Source organism: Eulemur rufifrons, chromosome 8 (assembly GCF_041146395.1).
Source record: "Eulemur rufifrons isolate Redbay chromosome 8, OSU_ERuf_1, whole genome shotgun sequence".
NCBI classification, from domain to species: domain Eukaryota; kingdom Metazoa; phylum Chordata; class Mammalia; order Primates; family Lemuridae; genus Eulemur; species Eulemur rufifrons.
Window position 1 is genome coordinate 90,654,398 of NC_090990.1, and position 23,451 is coordinate 90,677,848.

General features: G+C 36.9%; 1 protein-coding gene across 2 annotated transcripts in view; it reads left to right on the forward strand.

Moving 5' to 3' along the window:
- The first annotated feature begins 3,797 nt into the window (after positions 1 to 3,797).
- The window catches only part of TOR1AIP1 (torsin 1A interacting protein 1), a 30,423-nt gene continuing 10,769 nt past the window's right edge, over positions 3,798 to 23,451 (forward strand). The window contains exons 1-7 of one of the 2 annotated variants that reach the window (XM_069480281.1): positions 3,798 to 4,516; positions 6,505 to 6,582; positions 11,607 to 11,666; positions 12,918 to 12,962; positions 18,355 to 18,396; positions 19,244 to 19,330; positions 21,769 to 21,825. In XM_069480281.1, coding sequence (XP_069336382.1) covers positions 4,045 to 4,516; positions 6,505 to 6,582; positions 11,607 to 11,666; positions 12,918 to 12,962; positions 18,355 to 18,396; positions 19,244 to 19,330; positions 21,769 to 21,825 — 841 coding nt within the window. In that variant the 5' untranslated portion in view covers positions 3,798 to 4,044. The remainder of the gene's footprint in view (positions 4,517 to 6,504; positions 6,583 to 11,606; positions 11,667 to 12,917; positions 12,963 to 18,354; positions 18,397 to 19,243; positions 19,331 to 21,768; positions 21,826 to 23,451) is intronic. The other variant, XM_069480282.1, reaches the window with a different exon arrangement.

Genomic DNA, 23,451 nt, shown 5'->3' on the forward strand with positions numbered 1-23,451 from the left:
TATAAGATTTCCAGCAAGACATTTTCATTTGTATTAATTCTTTAACATATTTTTTCTATATCTTGTGAGAATAGAGAATGGAGCCAACTACTATGTCTTTAACTTCTCTTACATAATATTTTAATCCTTTCCTTATCAAAATTAACAATGTTGCCCCTTTCTATTACTACTACTAAACCACAACCCCAAAGATATTTATTTCCCTATCCAACCAGAAATGTGATTATGCACAATGAACTGATAGAGCCTTTCTCTTTAAATAATTGGATTTCTGCTTACCCTAAACAAAAAAACTCCTGTACAAAAATGTATTATTTTAAAATAAGTTTTATTTAAAATAGCTGATTTAGAAACCCAGTCTCAAGAGCACAGGCTTCTAGACCAAGCCCTAATAGCTAAGTATGCAAATTAAATATCATTTAATTTGAATGCTAACTTTTTGTGTATCCATCTTTCGTAATAAATGGAAAGTTCCCTCAAGTAAAGCTATCCTTCATCTTTGTTGGCATATAATACATGTGATGCAAGGGAAGGACCCCTCCTTGGGACTTGCTGGGCACCCCCAACATGGAAATAAAAGAAAATCTTGCAGGGAAGTTCCTGGCACCTGGCCAGTCTTGAAAAGTGAATGCGCAGCTGGTCTGAGTGCAGTGGTGTTTACAACTAATCACAACCAGTTACAAATTCCTTTGTTTCTTCTTTACTCCCACTGCTTTCACCTGACTAGCCTTAAGGAAAAAAGTGAACAGGCAAACTGATAAGAACAATGGCCCATCAAAAGAGCCAAAATCATCAAAATCATGAGGTGTTGTGTTTCCCTATGGAAACCAAAATATGACATCTTAACTTTTTTTTTTTTGAGTCAGAGTCTCACTCTGTTGCCCTGGCTAGAGTGCCGTGGTATCAGTCTAGCTCACAGCAACCTCAAACTCCTGGGCTCAAGTGACTCTCCTACCTCAGCCTCCCAAGTAGCTGGAACTACAGGTCCACACACCATGTCCAGCTAATTTTTTCTATCTTTAGTAAAGACAGGTCTCCCTTTAGCTCTGGCTAGTCTCAAACTCCTGAGCTCAAGCAATCCTCCCGTAGTGCTAGGATTACAGGGGTGAGCCGCCACCACAGGCCCGTATGTTCCCAAATTGTTTTTCAGAAACCCCTATCAGGTGGAAAATGCAGATAAGAGGGAACTGAGGGATTGAACTCTGACACCCATTCTTTGTTCTAAATTTCCTGGAGGCACTGTCACACCCATCTTAATTTCTCACTAATCCAAGAATCTCTGAATCCACCTAGTCCCCACCCCCTTCCAAGCCCCGCGCCTGCTTTGGAATATCCCACCTTTTGGGGCCAGGCCAATGTATAATTTCCATGTATTGATTTACAATTTTGCCTGCCTGAAATGGACCCTTGCCTCTAAAAACCCTGGCTTATAAACCACGGGGGAGTCCTGGTCTTAAACATTAGCTATTCAATCTCCTGGCATGGTGCCCTGCAACTCTTGTCTTCAGTGCCTGGCTTTACTGTGCCCAGCGAGCGAGGGACTCCAGTATGGTTTGGTAAAAGATGATTAATAAATATATGAATTAATTAGTGTTTTCTTTATTATTATCATTTATTCTCTTACCTGTCTTCTCTTTTGATTCACTGAATTCCTTCATATTTCTCAAATTTCCAAAGTAACTGTTTAACATCCAGAATTCAGGCATTCCTTCCTCTTGGAATAAGTGATCCAGCAAATCCCTCATATCTGTTATGAGTCTCCTGTCACTGTAATGACACCTCTTTTGGGCCACCCTTATAGTTTGAAAAACACCTACAGCAGAATATCTGGTTTGACAAGAGTTTACCTTTGCCTCACAGTCAGTGATGAACGTTTGGTATTTGCAAGGTTGCTAGGTATGGAAGGCAGTCATGGTAGTATGCCCTAGACAAGAAAAGGAAAATCCTGAGCAAATATATGTGTTAGCATTAAAGATACCATGCCTCTGATTTTGAGTCTCATTATTTATTTCTATGAAAAGCCATAACTACGGCTTTATAAACACTTTAATAACAAAATAACACATATACTGATTATTCAATATATAGAACCTTTCACCTTTTTCTTTTTTAATATGTCCCTCAAACCTGTTTTATCAAGCCTGTATCCAAGTTTTACAAGCCAGTATCCAAGTTTCTACATAATCACCTGTCCTGGTAAATGTGTTGAAGAGGTTCTTAATATATGCATTAATGTTCATAACATAACTTAGTCTATTAATAAATGCCATAAAATGTATATTTAACAATTATACCTATTAAGAAACTTTTACTATTATGTGTTACTAATGAGTAATGTAATAGCCACCTTACAGAGAAAGCATTACTTAAAACATAAATAAAGAAAAACCAGGTCTTACCAAGTACTTTCCAGCATTTTGTCAAAAAAGAGTCAGTTTCACAAATTTTCTTTTTTTTGTCCCCCCACCCACCACAAATTTTCCAAATATACCATCTAGCCAAGGCTGACAAGAGAGAATATCCTTTTTCATCTTCTCTTTTAAAAGACTGAAAAAAAAAAAAAAAAAACCTTCCAGTAGCAGTATCTCTTGTTACTGCTCCTCCAGGTTTTGGATTTTGTTTGTTTTGCTATATTGTATATAGTAAATAAACCTAAACTAAACTAACTCTTAATAGGCCAAAATCTGACTCTAAAGCCTGTAATTCCTTGTATTTGTGGCCAAATTTATGAACTATTAGTGAAAACATAGTACACATTAAAACTTTTAAGACTTAAGAAATTTATCCCAGGTTTGAGCAACAAATGAGTTGCTCAAAAACATTCTAAAGTGATTATTTGGACGAATAAACAAACATTTTCAAATTTTTCAGAATCATTCATTGTACTTGGTATCCAAATTACAATTCTTTAAATCTATTCACTGAAATCAATCAAAGAAAGTCCTCCAAGAAGACAAGTTGTATATCTGAAGGTAACATTAAGCTTTCTTTCAGTAATTATTTAGACTTTACACTAACTTAATGGGCCTTCTCTGAGTTTGTCTCAATTTGGTTAGACATTTGGAGATTATCCGCAAGTATACCAAGTTGAAAAAAAAAGCTTTTATCATGGTTTCTGATTCCGTAAACTAAGAGCAGGAACCTTAAATTAAATGCAGTATATCCAGTCATGCCCAGAATCAAGTAAAAATAATGGGTCACAACTTAAAATTACAATGCTGCCTTTAATCAAAACATTTCTTCCTTTATCACTGTGCATAACGCAGCATTAATACGGTGTTCTGGACCAGGAAATATGAAAGACCAGGAATATGGTTCAGTTTGTTCTGGGTACGTTTTGCAAATGGAAATTTATCCAATGAGCGCGACAGTAGATACAATTTTGTTCACCCTCACCAAGTGATTTAAAATTTAAAACTGGGTAATCGCCTTCCTAAGGCGCTTGAAACTAGAATTTTTGCCACGAAAACATGACATGTGCAAAAATTATCTCTCTGATCATCACTCCTGCTAGGTTCCAGGAAAACTGCGCAAGAGCCTGGGACTGAGAATTGAAACTCAAGTCTTCTCCACCCTGGTCTCACTCGTTCTTTCCCGGAGACTCGATACTGGGGGCCAGGACGGGCGTCTCCAGCATGCGGGCAGTACTTGTCACAAGCGGCTGGACTTAGGACAGGCAATTTGCCCTGCCACCCTTCTGTCGCCCCCACCTCTCCCTCCCTCCCTCAAGGCCGAGGGCAGAGACGTCCTCCTCCCCCTTCTCCTCCTCTTTGTAGCCTCCAGCCAGGAGGCGGGAGTGACCCACAGCAGCTGACCCAGCGCAAGCACGGCCTCTCCCACAGCCCTCAAGACACACCATGGGCCCAGAGGCGGGTTTGGTGCACAGCAGAGACGACGCAGGCGGCGGCCCCGGCGACTCTCAACTGCCTCCCTGACCACGGTGACCACCGCCCAACACCCCCGAGAAGCCATCGTCACCACCATCTGGAGAGTATAGGGGCCACAAAACCATCTTTACGATCGACTCAAGCTACGTCAACAACAATGGCGAGCGAGGGGCGGCGGGCGGAGCCGGTGTGGGAAGGATGGGGTGTGTACGTCACGCCCAGGGCCCCGCTCCGAAAGGGAAGGCCCCGGCTCGCCCCTCAAAATGGCGGCGGCAGTGGCGCGCCTGCGTACGGAACTCTGTCGCGCCAGGGCCGGCGGGAAGTGAGGTTCTCAGAGGAGCCGCCAGAAGTGTACGGCGACTTCGAGCCCCGGGTGACCAAAGAAAGGTCCCCGGGAGAAAAACGAACCTCGCTAGAAGTGTTCCGGCCCGATTCTGCGAAAGAGGAAGTGAGAGAAAGCGCCTACTACCTTCGGTCTAGGCAGCGGAGACAGCCGCGACCACAGGAAGCCGAGGAGATGAAGACTCGAAGGGCTACCCGACTACAGCAGCAGTACTCACAGCAGCCTGCGCTACAGACGTCTCCGGTTACGACCAGGAGAGGGTTGCGGGACTCTCCTTCCTCTGAAGGTAGGCAGAGATAAGTCTCAGCCGCAAGACAGGGTACGCGTGCTGCTGGCGTGTGCCTCCGTGGAGTTCATGCCCGCCTGGGTATTGAGTCCTCCTCAGTCCCCGCTGGACGTGCGCCCTCGCGCGGGGTCCACCCAGACCCGCACGCGGGCAGGAGGCGCCGAGTGGCAGAGTAGAAAGGTGGTCATGCGAAGCCTCCCGGGGAGAGCCGGAGAGCTTGGCCCAACCTTGGGCATCAATTTAGGGGGGTCAGGGTTGCCACTTTCTGCAGGCTTTCACAAGGGGACGGCGAGTTACTCCGGGTTCAGTTTCATTTCGGATCCCTCCGTCTTGCGGATGTTTCTTTCTACGGAAGCCACTTCCATTTCCTCTAAAGCTCAGAGGCCAGAAGTCCTTAGCTGGAGATCATGGTTCTAATCTAACCTTCCAGTCTTTTTCCATCCCCACCCAGGTGGGGAGAAAGGAAGGGGAAATTTTTTGTGAGTGGGCGTGTCAAAGGATAGCGGAGTTAGTGAATTGACTTGAGACCCCACCCAGATACTTACATCGAAATGGGGTAACTCAGGTATCCTGAGCTGAATGAAGCGCCTCAATGTCTGATAAACTTGAGCTGATCGCTCTTTCTCCAGTGTGTTGGTCCCTACCAAAAATTTGCCACCCTGGTGGCCCTCACTGTAACCTGACAAAAAAAGACTCTCAATTAGTTTGTAAGTTTTCATCTAAATGGGCCAAAAGGATGCTGACAAAATGAGTATATAGTTTTAGGTGAGTCATAGGTGAATCAATTTTCTTAACCTGTGCTCTCCTACCCTGACTCCACCCTGGGACCTAACACTAAGTCACAGATGAAGTTTCATGTTAGCTCTATGTGAGGCACTTAAGAGGTAAAAGGGGATTTGGGTCACAATAGGATGACATAGTGGTAGACCATTGATGGATATGAAGAGGAGTGGATTTTCATCTTAGAGCACAGTAATAGGCTGCAAGTTTTCCTGCTGACTCTTGAAGTTCTGACACATTTGAAGACTTGATTTTGGAAACTTGATGTTAATGTAAGCTACTTTTGGGTGTCATAACTCAAGATAGTTTAGCCCATGTGTATGTTAGTTTTGTTTCTTTTAAGATTATAAACTTTTTGAAGACAAGGATCCTATCATGTATATTTGATAATAACTTATGTACTTGTGTTAATTCTGTATCTCTTTGAGTACCTGGGAGAATGCTTTCTTTGCACAGGGTAGGCAATAAGCATGTTACATTGTATTGATTTTCACAGCTCCTGTGCAGTTATATAGGCATTTTTTTAAAGAGTAAGGAATTTGCTTCTATTTTAGTAAATCTTTAAGGATATAAACATTTTTCAGGCCGGGCACAGTGGCTCACGCCTGTAATCATAGCACTCTGGGAGGCCAAGGTGAGCGGATTGTTTGAGCTCAGGAATTCAAGACCAGCCTGAGCAAGAGCGAGACCCCGTCTCTACTAAAAATAGAAAAGAAATTATCTGGACAGCTAAAAATATATACAGAAAAAATTAGCCGGGCATGGTGGCGCATGCCTGTAGCCCCAGCTACTCGGGAGGCTGAGGCAGGAGGATTGCTTGAGCCCAGGAGTGTGAGGTTGCTGTGAGCTAGGCTGACGCCACGGCACTATAGCCCGGGCAACAGAGTGAGACTCTGTCTCAAAAAAAAAAAAAAAAAAAAAAAGAAACTCTACCCCATCTTTTTAATTTTCTAAAGTAGTGTATTTTTATTGCAAAGCAACAATGGTGAATAGTTTATTTTTACATCTTGACAAATTAGTTATGTTGTCTCTTAAGAGGATTTCTGACTAGTTTAATTTTTAAATTTTGGTAAACATAACTACATGTTTCTGAAGAAATGAATGCCTTGCATTTTTGCTTATATATTGTTGTAAATATGAATAATCTGTACCATTATCTCCCAGGTTATATATTCTGAATTTTAACTCTTTTCATATTGGTTCTTTAGAGGATGAACCATCTTCCCAAACTGTTTTAAGCCAAACAGTCTCAAAGAAAACTGTCAGGAGAACACAAGAGGCTCCAGGTAAGAATAGTTAATTTTGTTTTTGTCTCTACCTGCCAACTTTTTTTATGTTCATTGAATTAGGCAGTACAGGTAGGTGTCAAGAAAAGACAGGGTGAATATTTGAGTACCTGCTTAAAGTACCAGTCACTTTGTATTTGTTAATCCATGTAGCCTTGCAAGAGTAGATACTATACCCATTTCATAGATGAGAAAACTAGAGCTCAGAGAAGCTGAGACTCCTCTCTAAGATCAAATATGTGACTGAGCCAAAATTCAGACCCAGATTTGTCTTCTCTAAAGCCCTTTTATTTTCCTCCAAGTGCCTCACTATCACTCTCCCATATAATAACCAGCTATGCAGTGAAGTTTGTTAAATGTCAAATGAATGAATATCTTACTGCCCTCTACTTAAAATGGATTAAGTTTTCTGCATAGCAAACTCTTGACACAATATGATCAATCTTGTGAGTTTACTACTATGTCTTATCAAATCTAAGATGCCATCAGTTATAAGATACACATCATTGTTTTATGTACCATCTAGAGGGAAAGCTGCTAGTTTTTTGGTGATTCATGATAATATGCCACAGATTATATGCTGCATTCCCAATTTCAGAGATGTTAAAGTGTAAAATCAACAGTGGTCTTAGAATCAATGTAACATGGAAGTAGACTACATTTAATAGTTTACTTAAGTTTTAAAAACTGTTTAAAATATTTTGAAAAGCCGAGGAAATTATTAAATTCAGTTAAGTTATTAATGCTTTGGCTTTTAGTTCCATTTACTTTCAACTTTCTTTTTTGATATTAGGAAAGTCACACAATAATAAATGATCATAGCTATTGAAACTGATCATCCCTGGTTTTTATTACCTAGACCCTGACTTATTTATCTATTGCTTTTAATAAGATTATGCTTTATAATTTGAACTATGCTATTCACAATTTAAAATTAAGCATATCTGGTTCAAGCTCAGTTTTAAATAAACACACCTTAATGCTTAATTCCTTGAATAGCCTATGTTACTATGTTAAGATTATAAACTAACTGAGAAAAATACTTTGACTAATGATGCTATAATCAGATTTTTCAGGCCTTTTGGAAAAACCATAATTTTGAATTTATTTACAATAGATTTAATTGTATGTCTCTTATACCTGAAAAACCAAAACTATGTCAATTTTAAAATCTAAACTTATAAAAGATTTACCTAGGGAGTTAAGTAAATTGGTATAATAAAGGCTATTGAGTACCAGATTATAGACTTATTATAAAACTATTATAGAATGTTTGAGCAGTCTTTTTGGAATTTATATTAGGCTCATATTTAAGAACTGCTAATAGGTACATGGCTGCATAATGTTGTGGAAAGAACACTGAGCTTTGGTGAAGTTTCCCACCTACCTTGATCCTTAGGCCTTTATCTATATTATTTGCCCTGTATAACTCACAGGGCCACTGGAGAAATGAGATAGTATGTATGAAATCACATTATACCCTGTAGAACATACAGGTAATGTTCCCCCCTGCCCAGGGAATTTTACAAGAGATATGAAGTACATAAAATGTTGCTTAAGCATATCCTTTTCTCAAGAAGGTTATACTATAACTGGAAATTTAAAAGAAAACATTTCCCAATATAGATGACATATTGAATGGAAACCATACATAGATTACTTGGAATGTATTGATAGCACACTGTACATTCAGTATAACGAGAAATAAGAGTATGTCTACCTTTGGGAGATTTGAAATACTCAGGGTCCTCTTCCTCTAAAAGGTGCTTTTTTTTTTTTTTTTTTTTTTGAGACAGAGTCTCACTTTGTTGCCCTGGCTAGAGTGAGTGCCGTGGCGTCAGCCTAGCTCACAGCAACCTCACACTCCTGGGCTTAAGCGATCCTACTGCCTCAGCCTCCCGAGTGGCTGGGACTACAGACATGCACCACCATGCCCGGCTAATTTTTTTCTCTATATATTTTTAGTTGGCCAGATAATTTCTTTCTATTTTTAGTAGAGACAGGGTCTCGCTCTTGCTCAGGCTGGTCTCGAACTCTTGACCTCGAGCGATCCACCCGCCTCGGCCTCCCAGAGTGCTAGGATTACAGGCGTGAGCCACCGCGCCCGGCCTAAAAGGTGCTTTTAAAAACTCATATCACATCTGATGGTTGGCATATTCCCATCCCATGCCTCTTAATGAAAGGAGAAAGAGTTTGGAATTATTAAATAAGTGCTCGTGAAGTCTGTCTAAGAAGAATTATTTAAATAGAAGTCCCTCTGTGTTGGAGTACTGCTTTCAGTATAAGTTTAAGGGTAGGCCCTTCCTCCTCATAGACAGGCTTTTAGTTTAACTTTGGTATTCAAAGCAGTGCTGTAATTTTTTTTTTTTTTTTTTTTTTGAGACGGGGTCTCATTCTGTTGCCCAGGCTAGAGTGCAGTGGTGTCACTGCAACCTCAAACTACCAGGCTTCAAGCACATCCTCCTGCCTCAGCCTCCTGAGTAGCTATGCCACCATGCCCAGCTAATTTTTCTATTTTTTTTTTTGTAGAGACAGAGTCTCATTATGTTGCTTAAGGCTGGTCTTGAACTCCTGGCCTCGAGCTGTCAGTCCTCCTGCCTCAGCCTCCCAAAGTGCTAGGGTTACAGGTGTGAGCCACCATACCTGGCTGGTGCTGTGCTATTATATATAGGGCCAGTGGTGTGGTTTGAGAGAAATTTATGCAAAGATGTACTTAGGAATAAAGACCTAAACCAAGCAACTGTCTTCTAAAACAACCTAGTAAAAACATCTACATGATTTGTCATCCTGTTTTTGGAAGACTTGAAAAATGTTAATTGTATTAGTTTTAGAATAGGGATAGGGTCTGAAATCATCTCATCATTTGAAATTCTAGAATTGAATTGTCTTCACATTTAAATAGCCATTAGGTTGTTTAGTCAATTCAGTTAATATATACCTACATAAATGTTATTCCTCTATGGCCAGATTCATTCCTTTCTGGAAATCATGAAACTAATTTTATAATCTAAAAAATATATTATTACCCATTTCATTTAATTTCCTAAGGTTAAATAGGTATTTTTGTTCTACCAGTTGTGGTTTCTAGCTAAGTAATCATAGATAAATATTTTTAAATGCCTACTATTTTGTCACGAATATTTGATTCTTTAGCTGCTGTAGTTAGAGCATTCATTCATTCTCCAGATATTTATTGAGCACCTTGTACCAGTCTCTGTGCTTGATGCTGAGGGTGCAGTGGTGAGCAAAAGCAGACAAGTGAGGGAAATTTCAACTGAAAAAGGCTACAGTGGCTCATGCCTGTAATCGCAACACTTTGGGAGGCCAAGGCAGGAGGATTGCTTGAAGCCAGGAGTTTGTTTGAGGCCAGCCTGGGCAACACAGTGAAGTTCAACCCTCTACCCAGCCCCCTAGTCTCTACAAAAAAAAATTAGCTGGGATGGTGGTGCACGCCTGTAGTCCTAGGTACTCAGGAGGCTGAGATGGAAGGATTGCTTGAGCCCAGGAGTTCAAGGTTGCAGTGGGCTATCATGACACTGCACATCAGCCTGGTCAGCAAAGCGAGAGCCTGTGTCTTTTAAGTACCTTATGTAGGTCTGTGTATACAGTAGAGCTTACAGGAAATGCTTCCTTTTTTTTTTTTTGGAGACAGAGTACAGAGTCTCACTCCATTGCCGGGGCTGGAGTGCCATGGCATCACCTAGCTCACAGCAACCTCAGACTCCAAAACTCCAGGGCTCAAGCGATCCTCCTGCCTCAGCCTCCTGAGAAGCTGGGACTACAGGCATGTGCCACCACACCCGGCTAATTTTTTTCTATTTTTAGTAGACATGGGGTCTCACTCTTGCTCAGGCTGGTCTTGAACTCCTGAGCTCAAGCAATCCTCCTGCCTCAGCCTCCCAGAATGCTAGGATTACAGGCATGAGCCACCATGCCTGACCAGGAAATGCTTCTTAAATGAAAAGATGGGGAACTAGTAATTCATGTCTGTAGATTAAGTTTTTTAAAATATAGCTCAATAAAAGCAAACAAACAAAACCAGATTTTGTGTTTTAGGTTTTAATTAAATCTGAAAAGAGTGGAAGTACAGAGGAGAAATAAAGGAAAGTAGTTGTAATATTGGGAGTAACAGAAACTAAAATTTGCCTTTATTATCACGTGTACAAAATTTATTTTTAAAGCTATTTATATAAGTTCTAAATACCTGATATGTGAAATACTAACAACTGAAATAGATATTACATAGAATCTTAGATATGGAAGAGTTAGGGAAATCATTAAGTTTCAGAATGTGGTTTTTGCAACTCATACAGAGCCAAAACATAAAGGTTTTTTATAGAGATGCATGAAACAAAACATAATACCCAAATTTAGATATGTATTGGGTTTTAGAATATATTGTGTGAGACTCTTTGAAAAAACATACCTCTGTAATTGGTTTTCTAAGCTAAAATTAACATTTTAGTTAATAGAATGGTCTTCTCCTCTAACCCTATGCCACTGAACCATAGACTGTCTGAAATGAACCCTGACTAATATTAACATTTTAGTTAAAATTAAGAGTTTGTGTTTCCTCAACACACACAAGGTTAAATAGTTGGAATGAGTGTATTAACTCTCAGGAAGTTAACCGTAAAATATGCCATAAATAATCCACAGTGAGGGTAAATCACAAATGGAACAGACAATTGAGTTGGTTCTATAGTACAGATTTTGGTTCTTAATTGAGCTATTTCGAAGAGGTTTATTTAGTGTTTCTTTCCTTGTGTACAAATATGGTCTGCTGAGAAAAATTGAGAATTTCTCCCTCAAGACCATAAATTTTATATTACAAGAAACATGCCTCTAGTTCACGATTGTCACTAGTTCACAGGTGACCTCACTTAGAGAAACTTGTCTCTAGCTCTCCAGCATAATGAAAAGCTCTGTAAACCTATGTTGAATAAATACGGGGATGATTGCATAATAAAGCTAGTATGTTTCACATTTTATATTTTTTTAAACGTTTTCTCTTCCTATATTAGTGGTGAGAGACGATCTTGTAAACAGCCTATGTAGACCCCCTCTGAGAAGCCCAGGATCTGGTAAGAGATTGTTTTGTCTGTTAGCTTAACTTTTTTATAAATACAATTTTACTTTTAAAATTATTATTTTAAAAGTGAAGTACATTATTCATATGGTTCAAAACTCAAAATTTAGTATAGATAGACACTGAAAAGTCTTCCTACCCGCTTTAACCACTCATTCTCCTCATCAGAAGCAACTAGTGTTGTCAGTTCTGAAGTATTTTTCCAGAGATATTTTTTGGAAATTTAAGGAAAGTCATGTATAAATTATCTTTTCCTCCCCTTTTTTTTTTGAGACAGAGTCTCATTCTGTTGCCCCAGGTAGAGTGCAGTGGTGTCATCATAGGTCTCTGCAACCTCAAACTCCTGGACTCAAGTGATCCTCCTGCCTCAGCCTCCCGAGTAGCTGGGACTATAGGTGAACGCCATGACACTGGTTAATTTTTCCATTTTGAGTAGAGACGGGGTCTCCCTCTTGCTCAGGCTGGTCTCAAACTCCTGAGCTCAAGCAATCCTCCTGCCTTGACCTCCCAGAGTGCAAGGATTACAGGCATCAGCCATCGGGCCTGGCCCTTTTCCTCCCTTTTTTAACACAAATTTTGGCCTGCTAAATACTCTTTTCTGCACTTTCTTGTTTATTTTTACTTAACATATATTGAGAGATCTTTTCATGTCAGTACATAAAGGACTTCCTAATTTTTTTAAGAGATTATTTCTTATATATTGCTCTGGTTCTTTTTGTTAGCATGGTGATTTTAAACCAAGGTCAGAGACTTTTTATTCCTTCCAGTATACTGCTAGTAAAAAATTCTAGACTGAGGCTTTGTGGCACACGGCTATAAAATATCGCTGCTTTTCTTTTTGACTAAAACCTTAAAAAGTATTGCCCTTTATGGGAGGTGGGTTGGTGGGGGGAAAAAAAAAAAAGTATTGCCCTTTAATTGATTTCATAACTATGAAAGAAAACTAGTAAGGTCATTCCAAACAGTTTACTTCTACTTCATTTTCAGTGTTTATTGGCCCTTAAGGATGCTTTATCATTGAAACTAAAAATGAAACTTATTTTTCTTTGTATTATGTTTCTATTGCTCTGCAGTCATTCTCTTTAAGGAAGAATTACGTTAATTTATTTTGATATATAGTTGATAGTCCTTGTAAGTATTATAATGATAAAGATCTGTTAAGGTTTTGATGATGAACCTGTGGTAAAGAACCATATGATGCATTTCCTTTTCAGCTCTAATCATGCTCTTGCTCTCTCTCTTGCAGATTCGGCATACAAAACAAATGGAAATACTGAAATGAGTGAATTAGGTTTGTTTATCCCTAATTCTTACAAGTTCCCTTTGAGGGTTCTGATTATCAGTAGAATAAAAGAGTATACGTTTGGTTGCTGGCTGGAGAATATTACTTTGTTTATTATCTCAGCTTGTGGGATGCTGTCCTTATGACCATGGCCTACCTTGAATGGCCTTGATTTTTATTCTGCCTGAAATTATGTCTTATATTATTGTTTAAATTAATATAAGAACATGTACTAACAAATCTATTTCATTTTTATAAGTCTTAGTTTAATTCTTACTGTTAAGGAAAAAGGAGATATCAACAATTAAGGTTTTTCCCTTGATTCAGAAAGCGAATGTGAGATGTTTTTGATAAGTTCAGTATCCCTTGCCATGTTTGTTGAACTGGTTTTAATTCAAGTGTTTGCCTTATTATAGGACATGGATACTAGTATGTGGCTTTAAGTGAACCTATATTGAATGCTGTTGGACTTAGTTTTAATTCTTCTCTAAATTTAAAGATGAGCCAAAAAGAGAGAAGCTTCATTTCTCTTTATAAATAGTTGCAACTTTCTCTATTAAATTCATCTTTCACTTAAGTTCAGGCTAATTCTTTGGAGACTTCAGTTTGGGTACTGAAAGTGGTCTTTGCAGTATGCAGCTTATCATGTCTAATACTTTTATGTGCCAGAATTTCTCAAGTACTCTGTTTAAAAACTTAAAAAAAATTTTTTTTAAGCCATAGACTCTTAATTGGAAGAGAACTTGGAGCTGAAATAATCTAACACTATTACTTTGTATGCTGGATTTAGAAATCATTTTTATAAGAACTGTATTAGAAAAACTAAATTTTTAAAAACCATTTGCCATTTTAAAGTGACTTTCTGTAGGTTTACTACAGAGAATAGCACTCTCTGATTCCTTTTGTAGTAATGTTAGTACACCTTGGAGTATATGAAATGGCCATTCATGAAGCTGGAATACTAGTGATTATCTCCAAACTGTTCTTTGCTCTCTCCTTGCTGCCTTCCTGCTGCCCCACTCTGACTCTGCTCTCAAAAGCATGATTGTCACTGAATAGTCTTAAAGGTATCTATACCAGGGATCAGAAAGCTCCATCCTCTGGGTAAAAAATCTGACTCACAATCTGTTTTTGTACAGCCTATGAACTAAGAAAGGATTTTTACATTTTGAGGGGAAAAAACCTGACAGAGACCTTACATGGCTCACAAAGCCTAAAATATTTACTGTTTGGTCTTTTATGGAAAAAGTGTTGCTGACCCCTGATTTATACTGATGGCAGGAATAAAGACAGCAAATCACTCAAATTGTCATTTGTTTGTTCTAAGAGTAAATTCAGGAGTTACATACTTGCCTGAACATATACTTATTGCAACACTCCATACTAGGTTGTACTGACAGCCCAAGAAGAAAGGAGACAATGACTCCTGTATTCTGACTAGTCTTCCTTTGGGAAAGCACAGCAGTCTATTTGTGATATGTTCATGTCTTTGTCCGCAGACAAAACACAAAGTAAGCCAAGTTTATATTTTCTTGGGTAGCCTTTATTCATCATACCAAGCACATCCCATAAGTCTCTGAATAGCAAGGTCTATAGTATAAATCCAGGTGCGTTGGCACCTGGGCTTTCAAAATATCTAGGGAATTTTATGAGTCTTCACAGGCTGAATTTTACCTGGGACTTTGTATTTTCCTTAAAAATTGTAGTTAAACGAAAGAAAGCAAACAAAAGTGGCATAGTTAGTGGTTAGTCTCCATTAGAGGAAATCATTGTAAGTCATCTATTCTTCAAACATAAACACCTCGGACTTCTGAAAGTAGCTCTGCTTAATCATTTGAGATTGTTGGAAAAGTAACACCTTCTTAACAGCATGATTTAATTAAATACTATTTGTCTATATATTTGTTAAAGCCATAGCCTTTATAATTTCTTAAAATAACTTTTTAAAAATAAGAATATTTTTGCTCAAAATAGGATTTTAATTGTCAAAGATTGTGCATGAGCATAAGGAAGAGTAGTACTTTTATTTTAAATATATTCCTTTTAATGCTTTAACCTTCTACATGTAGCAGCCAAGTTTAAAACCAAGGAAACTGAATAATATTAAAAAAAAAAAAAAAAAGGGAAATGAGGCCAGGCGCGGTGGCTCATGCCTGTAATCCTAGCACTCTGGGAGGCCAAGTCAGGTGGATCGTTTGAGCTCAGGAGTTCAAGACCAGCCTGAGCAAGAGCAAGACCCCGTCTCTACTAAAAATAGAAAGAAAATTAGCTGGACAACTAAAAAATATATAGAAAAAATAGCCAGGCATGGTGGCACATGCCTGTAGTCCCAGCTACTCGGGAGGCTGAGGCAGAAGGATTGCTTGAGCCCAGGAGTTTGGGGTTGCTGTGAGCTAGGCTGACACCAAGGCACTCTAGCCCTGGCAACAGAACAAGACTCTGTCTCAAAAAAAAAAAAAAAAAAGAAAAGAAAAAATGGGGGAAAAAAAAGGGAAATGAAATTAAAGCTTGTGTAGTTGTAGGTGCTACTAATCCATCATCAGAATGTGTTTAGATATTTATCTGTACATTCTTTACAGCTTGGTTAAAAAGATGAAAACAAGTGGAATGTTTCAAACCTTGAATGAAATCTAATTATCAAGTACTAATTTCAGACTATTTTTCTTAAGTTGCTAAGTAATGTTATTTATCATAATATGAGAAATATTAGCAAAAGTCTTGATCATAAAATCTATTCATTCGTGGAACAAACTTTTTTTTTTTTGAAGCACAGAGTTTCAGGAAAACAAATATTTATTTTTAACCACTTTCTGTATGTCAGCAACTAACTCAAATGTTAGAGCCATGCTGTTTTTTACACTGGGAGACCAAGGTGGGAGGATCGCTCGAGGTCAGGAGTTCGAGACCAGCCTGAGCAAGAGCGAGACCCCGTCTCTACTAAAAAAATAGAAAGAAATTATATGGACAACTAAAAATATATAGAAAAAATTAGCCAGGCATGGTGGCTCATGCCTGTAGTCCAGATACTCGGGAGGCTGAGGCAGAAGGATTGCTTAAGCCCAGGAGTTTGAGGTTGCTGTGAGCTAGGGTGATGCCATGGCACTCTAGCCAGGGCAAAAGAGGGAGACTCTGTCTCAAAAATAAATAAATAAATAAATAAATAAACAGAGCCAGGTGTGGTGGCATGTGCCTGTATTCCCAGCTACTCAGGACACTGAGGCCAGAGAATTGCTTGAGCACAGTAGTTCAAGACCAGCCTGGGCAATACAGCAAGACCCCATCTATAAAATAAAATAAAATAATAAATGGGGAGCTCCCTTATGTAAACTGTCTAAAAAATAATTCTTAAACACTCTTCCCCCATGCAAGTTAGACAACACATAGATAAGTAGAAAAAAGGAGATGGAATTGAATTTTAGGCAACTTGGTATAATGGAGGATTGATTATTGAGTGAATTGGCTGTAGACAAATTGACCTGGAGCTTCAAATGTATATGGAAATAAAATATATCAGAATGAAAAAAGGAGGGATTATTGTACTGTTCATTTTTTCTGATAGCTCAATGAAGGAATGTAAATTTTCAATATTCCTTTCTTTTCATTGTTACAGATACTAAAGTCTATTCAGCCTTAAATATGTTTTGCTAAACCAAATAATTTTTAAAGAGTAACTATGTAAAACAATAATGTCCTAATATAAATGTAACTTTAGTAAACCCTACTGTATTACATGACTTACATCTAGGAGTTGTTGGAACCTCTCATACTAGGAAAGATTCAGCTCTCAGCCTTTTCTTCATTTATTCATTTATTCAAAAAATTACTGAGTGCTTACTATGTGCTATTATGAATACAACTGATATGGTGGTAGAAGGGTAGTAGACTAGAAGTCAGAAGAGCCCGTGTTCAAGTCAGTTTTATTAATGTTAGTTCTACACCTTTAGACAAGTCACTTAATATCTATGAACCTTACTTATGAAAGTGTTCCCTTATGATGATATGGGAATCAGATAACAGTCATGAAGGTTTTTTGGAAAACTAAATAGCATCATACAAATATTAAGGGCCTATATTATTAAGATAATAACTAAGATATGATCAGTGATTCTTAAGAAAGCGTCTTTTGGTTACATGCTATGTGAATAGTTATATAAATGAATAGTATAAAACTGCTTTACAAGTAACAAAGTACTATAATAGTTATGCACTTAGAAAATAAAACTTCCAAAAGGGAACAATACCTTTTTGTAGGAATGGAAATGTTAGTAAAATATTTTTAAGGGAACAATACTAAGACAAGTTTGACTTTTCATTTTTCTCTTTTAAAAAAGAGAAAATGAAAGGGACAGTCTAGTCTCCCTAAGGAGCTTAGATTAAAATAGCACATAATATACCAGATTCTAGCTTTTGAAGAGTAACGTGGTGTTATCAGCAGTTTTCTCAGGGTTAGGATTTTTTTCTAAAAATATTCCAGATATTGATTTTCACTTGCCACTGCCAAGGAGTATTTTCAGTGGAACTCAAAATTTGACTAGTATTAGACTAATCTAATTAAATGGATTTGAAAAAAAAAATTTCCAAATTCGCCATATAGTGTTTGCTTTCCACAATCCTGTTTTCCATTTTAAAAAACAAATAGAGGTCAAATCAACACACATGAAAACTGAAAAGAAACATTTTCTCAGCTTTGTTGAAGAAGGCTGAATCATGCTACTTTTGTACATGGATCATTCAACAATATTTTGGCCCAATTGTACAATGCCCACATTTGGGTCTATCTCACTTTATTTTTTAAAAAGTTTCAGAATAGCTCATGTAAAAATACTGCATGTGAAAAAACACTACATTTAAAGTTTGTTTGATATATTTTGCTTACTTATCTTTGTTCAAATTCTCTGTTGCTCTGAGAAACAGTGATGTATTAATACATGGATCTGCTTAACTAGGAAAAGGGTTTCTTTACCTTTCATACTTCCTCTTCGGATGCACCAGTGCACTGAAAGAAATGGTCTGTCAGTTCAGTGAGTGTGGTAGGTTTTTCACAGGAGTGTAGAGAATCTGGCAAATAGGAAAATGAAAATATATAGTAGTAAACCTATAGGGACTGAAATATTTGTCAATGTAGAACTTAATGTACTCTGTACATGCAGGTTACATTTTAAAGTAAAAATAGACCATGACTGAAGGAAAAATAAACACTTTATTTCTGATTCTAGTTTGTATCAGACTTATTTCTGAGCTAGCCTAGAAGGAAATGATAGATTTTTAGTGATTTAACAGAAAAAAGATTATTTAGTGTATCTTTCTGTTCATTTTCCTAAATTAGATGCTCTTATTTATTCCTAAGCTTTAACTTTTGATATTATATATTTAATTTTTGATATATGCTTTTTTCTTCTAGAAGCCAACAGTGTCCAAGAGAAGCTCAATTTCTCTGAAGGAGGTATTCTCTTTGTAATGCAAAATATTCTAAATCTTTTTATTTACATTAGGAGCCATTTTGATAGGTACGTAAGAGGTAAGACCAGAAAATTGTGGTTTTTTTTTTCTTCAGGAAAAAAAATTCATGTTTATCTGAACTGTTAAGTGGGCAAGTAAAATAGGATGAAATGAGTGATGAATGAGCCTTTATGTATATTTTAAGCATCTTTTGTCTATTTGAGTTCATTTTAAGCACAGCTAATATGTTCTATTTCTGGCATGTTGCTGGCCTCTGATTATGGTATTAAAATAATCACTTCTCCAAATTCTCAAAACCAGTCTATGTTTGAAAAGTACAGGAGTAAAATTTAGTTCATCTTTAAGCCTAGCATAATCTGAGATTAGTTGTCTGCATAATAAAGTGTTTATGTGTGGAAATGTGTACACTACCTTTCCACCACAGATACACAGCTACAACCACGTTAATATATACACTAATCTTGTCTGAATTTAACTGCACACTAGCTCTATATGGTTTTTCACCACATAAACTAAAATTTTTCCATTATTTAATGCTTATCTCTTCATTTTTGACTCTACATTAAAGCCTCAGAATGTAGTCTTTTAGATATTACTCTGAATATTTGTTTAGGAAAGAATTATGTGCCTCAGAGAACACAAAATAAATGAGCTCAATTTTAGGTCACTTAGAACTTTGGGATTCAAAATAGTAAGCATAATAATTAAACAGCAATTCTGTATCTTTTAATTTAAAAGCTTTCATTTCATGTTAAATTATTTTTTTTAAATTCAGATCTTTTGAGCATTAGAACAAAGACTATACTGGTATATTGTTTACTTCTCTTTAGGAGAAACTGAAGAAGATGATCAAGACAGCTCTGACAGTGATGTCACTGCTGTTAAGGTCAGATCCAGGGATTCTGATGTGTCTGGAGGTAAGATTGCTTATATACGTAGGACTCTTCTCACAGGAGCTATCTTTTTAGTTAAAATACAAAGGTATTCTGTGAATTTGCTTTTTAAAAAGTACTTAAAAATTTTTTTATTGAAAAGAAATAACTCTTTTATTAATATTTATTTATTTATTTATTTTTGAGACAGGGTCTGCCACCTCAAACTCCTGGGCTCAAATGATCCTCCTCTCTCAGCCTTCTGAGTAGCTGGGACTATAGGTGCATGCTACCATGTCCAGCTCATTTTTCTATTTTTTTGTAGAGATGGGGTCTTTCTCTTGCTCAGGCTGGTCTCAAACTCCTGGCCTCAAGTGATCCTCCCACCTTGGCCTCCCAGAGCGCTAGGATTATAGGAGTGAGTGTGCCCAGCCACAAATAACTCTTGGGCACGAAAACATCTTATTTTCCATAAATAAAAAAGCAGGCTAAAAGTGATTTATTTGTTTAGATATTACATGACATTATACTACTAATCAGATGTATATGTGGAATCAGTAATTTTAATACTATTAAAAGAAAAATATTTAACTTTTTAAAAAGGAGAATTATTTGTTATTCTTGAATTTTGTAGAGAAACTGATCACGTTAGCATTGGAATTTACCATACGATCAAGAAGTGTCACTTAGCTATTGAGAAGTTTTAATATAATTAGATAACTACTTTTATCTCTGGATTGTTCAAATTCATACCAAGTTAATAATTAACAGTTTCTGATTGTTTATGTGAATTTATCTTTAAATTTATTCAATGAAAGAGTTTACTGAAGAGAGAAAAATACCAATTTGAAGCTTAAGATAGTACTGAATTAATTTGTAAACTCTGTAAATAATGAGTAATTTTATACTTTAGTCCTGCAGAAAACTAATTCTCCACTTCCCCCAACCACCTCCTGAAAATTTTTGTAATTCCTATGTTTTATTTCATCATTCCACTTTAAAAATAAGCCCATAAGCTTGCTTTATGGGTATTTGGTATTCTGTATATTTCCCACCCCTCCTCATTTTCCCCCATTCTTTCTTGCTATAGAAATCCTAAAAGGAGATATATAACAGTCTAGCATAATGGTTAAGAACCTGGGCTCTGGAGCCAGAATCCACACATTTTAGTCCTTCACACTTCTGTATTCCTCAGTCTCATCTGGGTTGTTGTGAGGATTAAATTAATTCACATATGCAAAGCACTTAGAAAGTACCTGGCACATAGTAGACAAATTGTGTTGTTATTAGTGTTCACATATGTATACATAAAACTCTAAAAATTAGAGGCTAATTAAGTCATTCTTATAGCCAATAGTTTGCTGCCATTGCTACCAGCATATAGCAGTTTGGAACTACATAAACTCTAGGTGCTGTGATCCCTTCAGAATTCTTAAAAGTTCTTGTGTGACCTTATTGAAGCATACCCACATACAGAAGAAAACTCTAGCTAAAGAACAAAATGTTGAGACATATTAAGAGTACGGGTCTTCCTAGGTTATCTTCTGGACTAGTCATCACCAAAGAGGTATAAGAAGATCCACTGGAATGCAGGAAGAAAATAATAGAATTTTATATACATTTATTTTTTATTTCTATCTGTAGAAACAGAATCTCACTCTGTCACCCAGGCTGGAGTGCAGTGGCATGGTCATAGCTCACTGTAGCCTCAAATTCCTGGGCTCAAGCAATCCTCCCACCTCAGCCTCCCAACTAACTAGGACTACAAGTACATGTGACCACACTTGTCTAATTTTTTTTTTTAGAGAGACAGGGTCTTGCTATATTGCCTAGCCTGGTCTTAATAAATGTATTATTTCGATAGTGCATGTATATAATGTAAGAAAGAAAAAATGTTTCAGGGATTGATGATCAAAATTTTTTTAGTGATAGAAGTATACTATCAAAAATATTTAGCTACTATACCTTTATGCGTCAAATGCTTCTGTTTCCAAAATAGCAATTTGATCACTTGTAAACAAATCTAGTTATAAATTCTACTTTTTATGGAGAAAAAAATTTTTAAGAAAAGCAGACTAAAATACATAATGAATTGCCCACTTGCAGGAAAAATTTAAGGCAAAATGGATATTAATGATTTCAAGAAGATCCATCATTGTAAGCTTTTTAAAATTTTCCCCAAACTCAAAGATTTCATTATTTCCTTACCTCATGCCGTGTTCCATGTCTTACAATTTTTTTCTTTAAAAAGCGGCTAGGGAAAAGATGTAATTAATTAGTTAATTTTTTAGATACGATAGGACTCTTTAGCAAGTATGTGTTTTAAATAAATTATGCACCCAAGTGTTGAATTCTCTGCAGTTTATCTGAATATTTTTGCTCTTTCGATTAAATACTCATTGTTCTCTCATATAATGTAAATTTAAAAGTTAAATGTGATTTATAATATAGTTTTTTTGCTTGTTTGTTTGTTTACTTTTTAGATCAAACTACCAGATCATCTGGTCAATATAGAGAATCATTTTGGCAATCATCACAAAGTAAGTAAAGCCATGTTTACGGGTCTACCTGTGGGCCTGGTCAAATACTATTCTTTATTTTTGAAGATCTTCTTTTGCAATTTAATATAAATATTGAAAAAAAACTTACCAATATCTTTTTACCCTTGAATTTGCTTCTTGAGTTATTCTTCTCTATACCCAAATCTGAATTTGAATTTAAAACACACAAAACAAACCACTACTGCTTTCTGTGATTTGTTGAATGACCTTGCTTACAATATAAATGGGTTGATTATTTTTAGTTTAATTGACCAATATAGTGGTTTGACCTACTTATATGGACGTATTCTAATAAGGACATAACATTTTATATATAGTATAGTTTCAACTCTGTTGCAAGAGCTTGGAAAGATGAATCAATAAGTGATAAAGCACATGCAGTAAAAAGTCAGTGGTGAGCTAGGAGGTGGGTATACGAGTATTCGTTGTAAAAGTCTTACAACTTAGCTTGCAACGTTGAAAATTTTCATGATCGAATGTTGTGAAAATATAACAAAAGATTGGAAATACACTAAACGCTAAGAATGATTTGCTCAGGATGTTAGAATCATTGGTGACATTTTTCTTTTATTTTCTGTATTACTATTTTTCCTTTTTGCATTTTTAAATCAAATTTCTCAGAATTTTAGTTAATTATTAATTAACTGAAAATGTCTTTGTACATAAAATATTCAAGAAAATTTTTTTTCTTCCACATCGCTTTTTTTTTTTTTTTTTCCTTGAGACAGAGTCTCACTCTGTTGCCGGGCTAGAGTGCCGGGGCGTCAGCCTAGCTCACAGCAACTTCAAACTCCTGGGCTCAAGTGGTCCTCCTGCCTCAGCCTCCTGCGTAGCTGGGACTACAAGCACATGCCACTGTGTCTGGCTAATTTTTCTATTTTTAGTGGAGATAGGGTCTCATTCTTGCTCAGGCTGGTCTCGAACTCTTGACCTCGAGCGATCTTCCTGCCTGGGCCTCCCAGAGTGCTGGGATTACAGACATGAGCCACCGTGCCCAGTGGTAGACTGCCTGAATTTGTGTCTCAGCCTTACTACCTTTTTTTTTTTTTTTTAAGATAGAGTCTCCTTCTGTCGCCCCAGGTAGAGTGCAGTGGCATGATCATAGCTCACAGCAACCTCAAACTCCTGAGCTCAAGTGATCCTCCTGCCTCAGCCTCCTGCATAGCTGGAACTACAGGTTCATGCCACCACGCCCAGCTAATTTTTTCTATTTTTTGTAGAGATGAGGTCTCATTCTTGCTTAGGCCTCACTACTTTTAGATATGTAATTTCAGGAAAATTATTAATTTTAATTTTCCCTTATTTTTAAAATAAGGATAGTAGTGTTTTCCACATAAAGTCTGAGAATTAAGTAAATTATACTTGATAACTGGTAAACATTGAATACTTTTTTAGCCATTATTTTGATAGTAATGATCGTAAAGCTGACTCCTTTTCTAAGTCCTGAACATTTTTAAGTTTAAAATGAAAAATATGGAGAGAATGTTTTGAACTGATGAGAGGTTTGTGTTTTTTGGTTGTTCTGGGTTTTTTTATAATAGTATCCACAATATACAAGCAAAATGTCTATATATCTTTTTTGTTTTTATTTTCAAGTAGTCTATA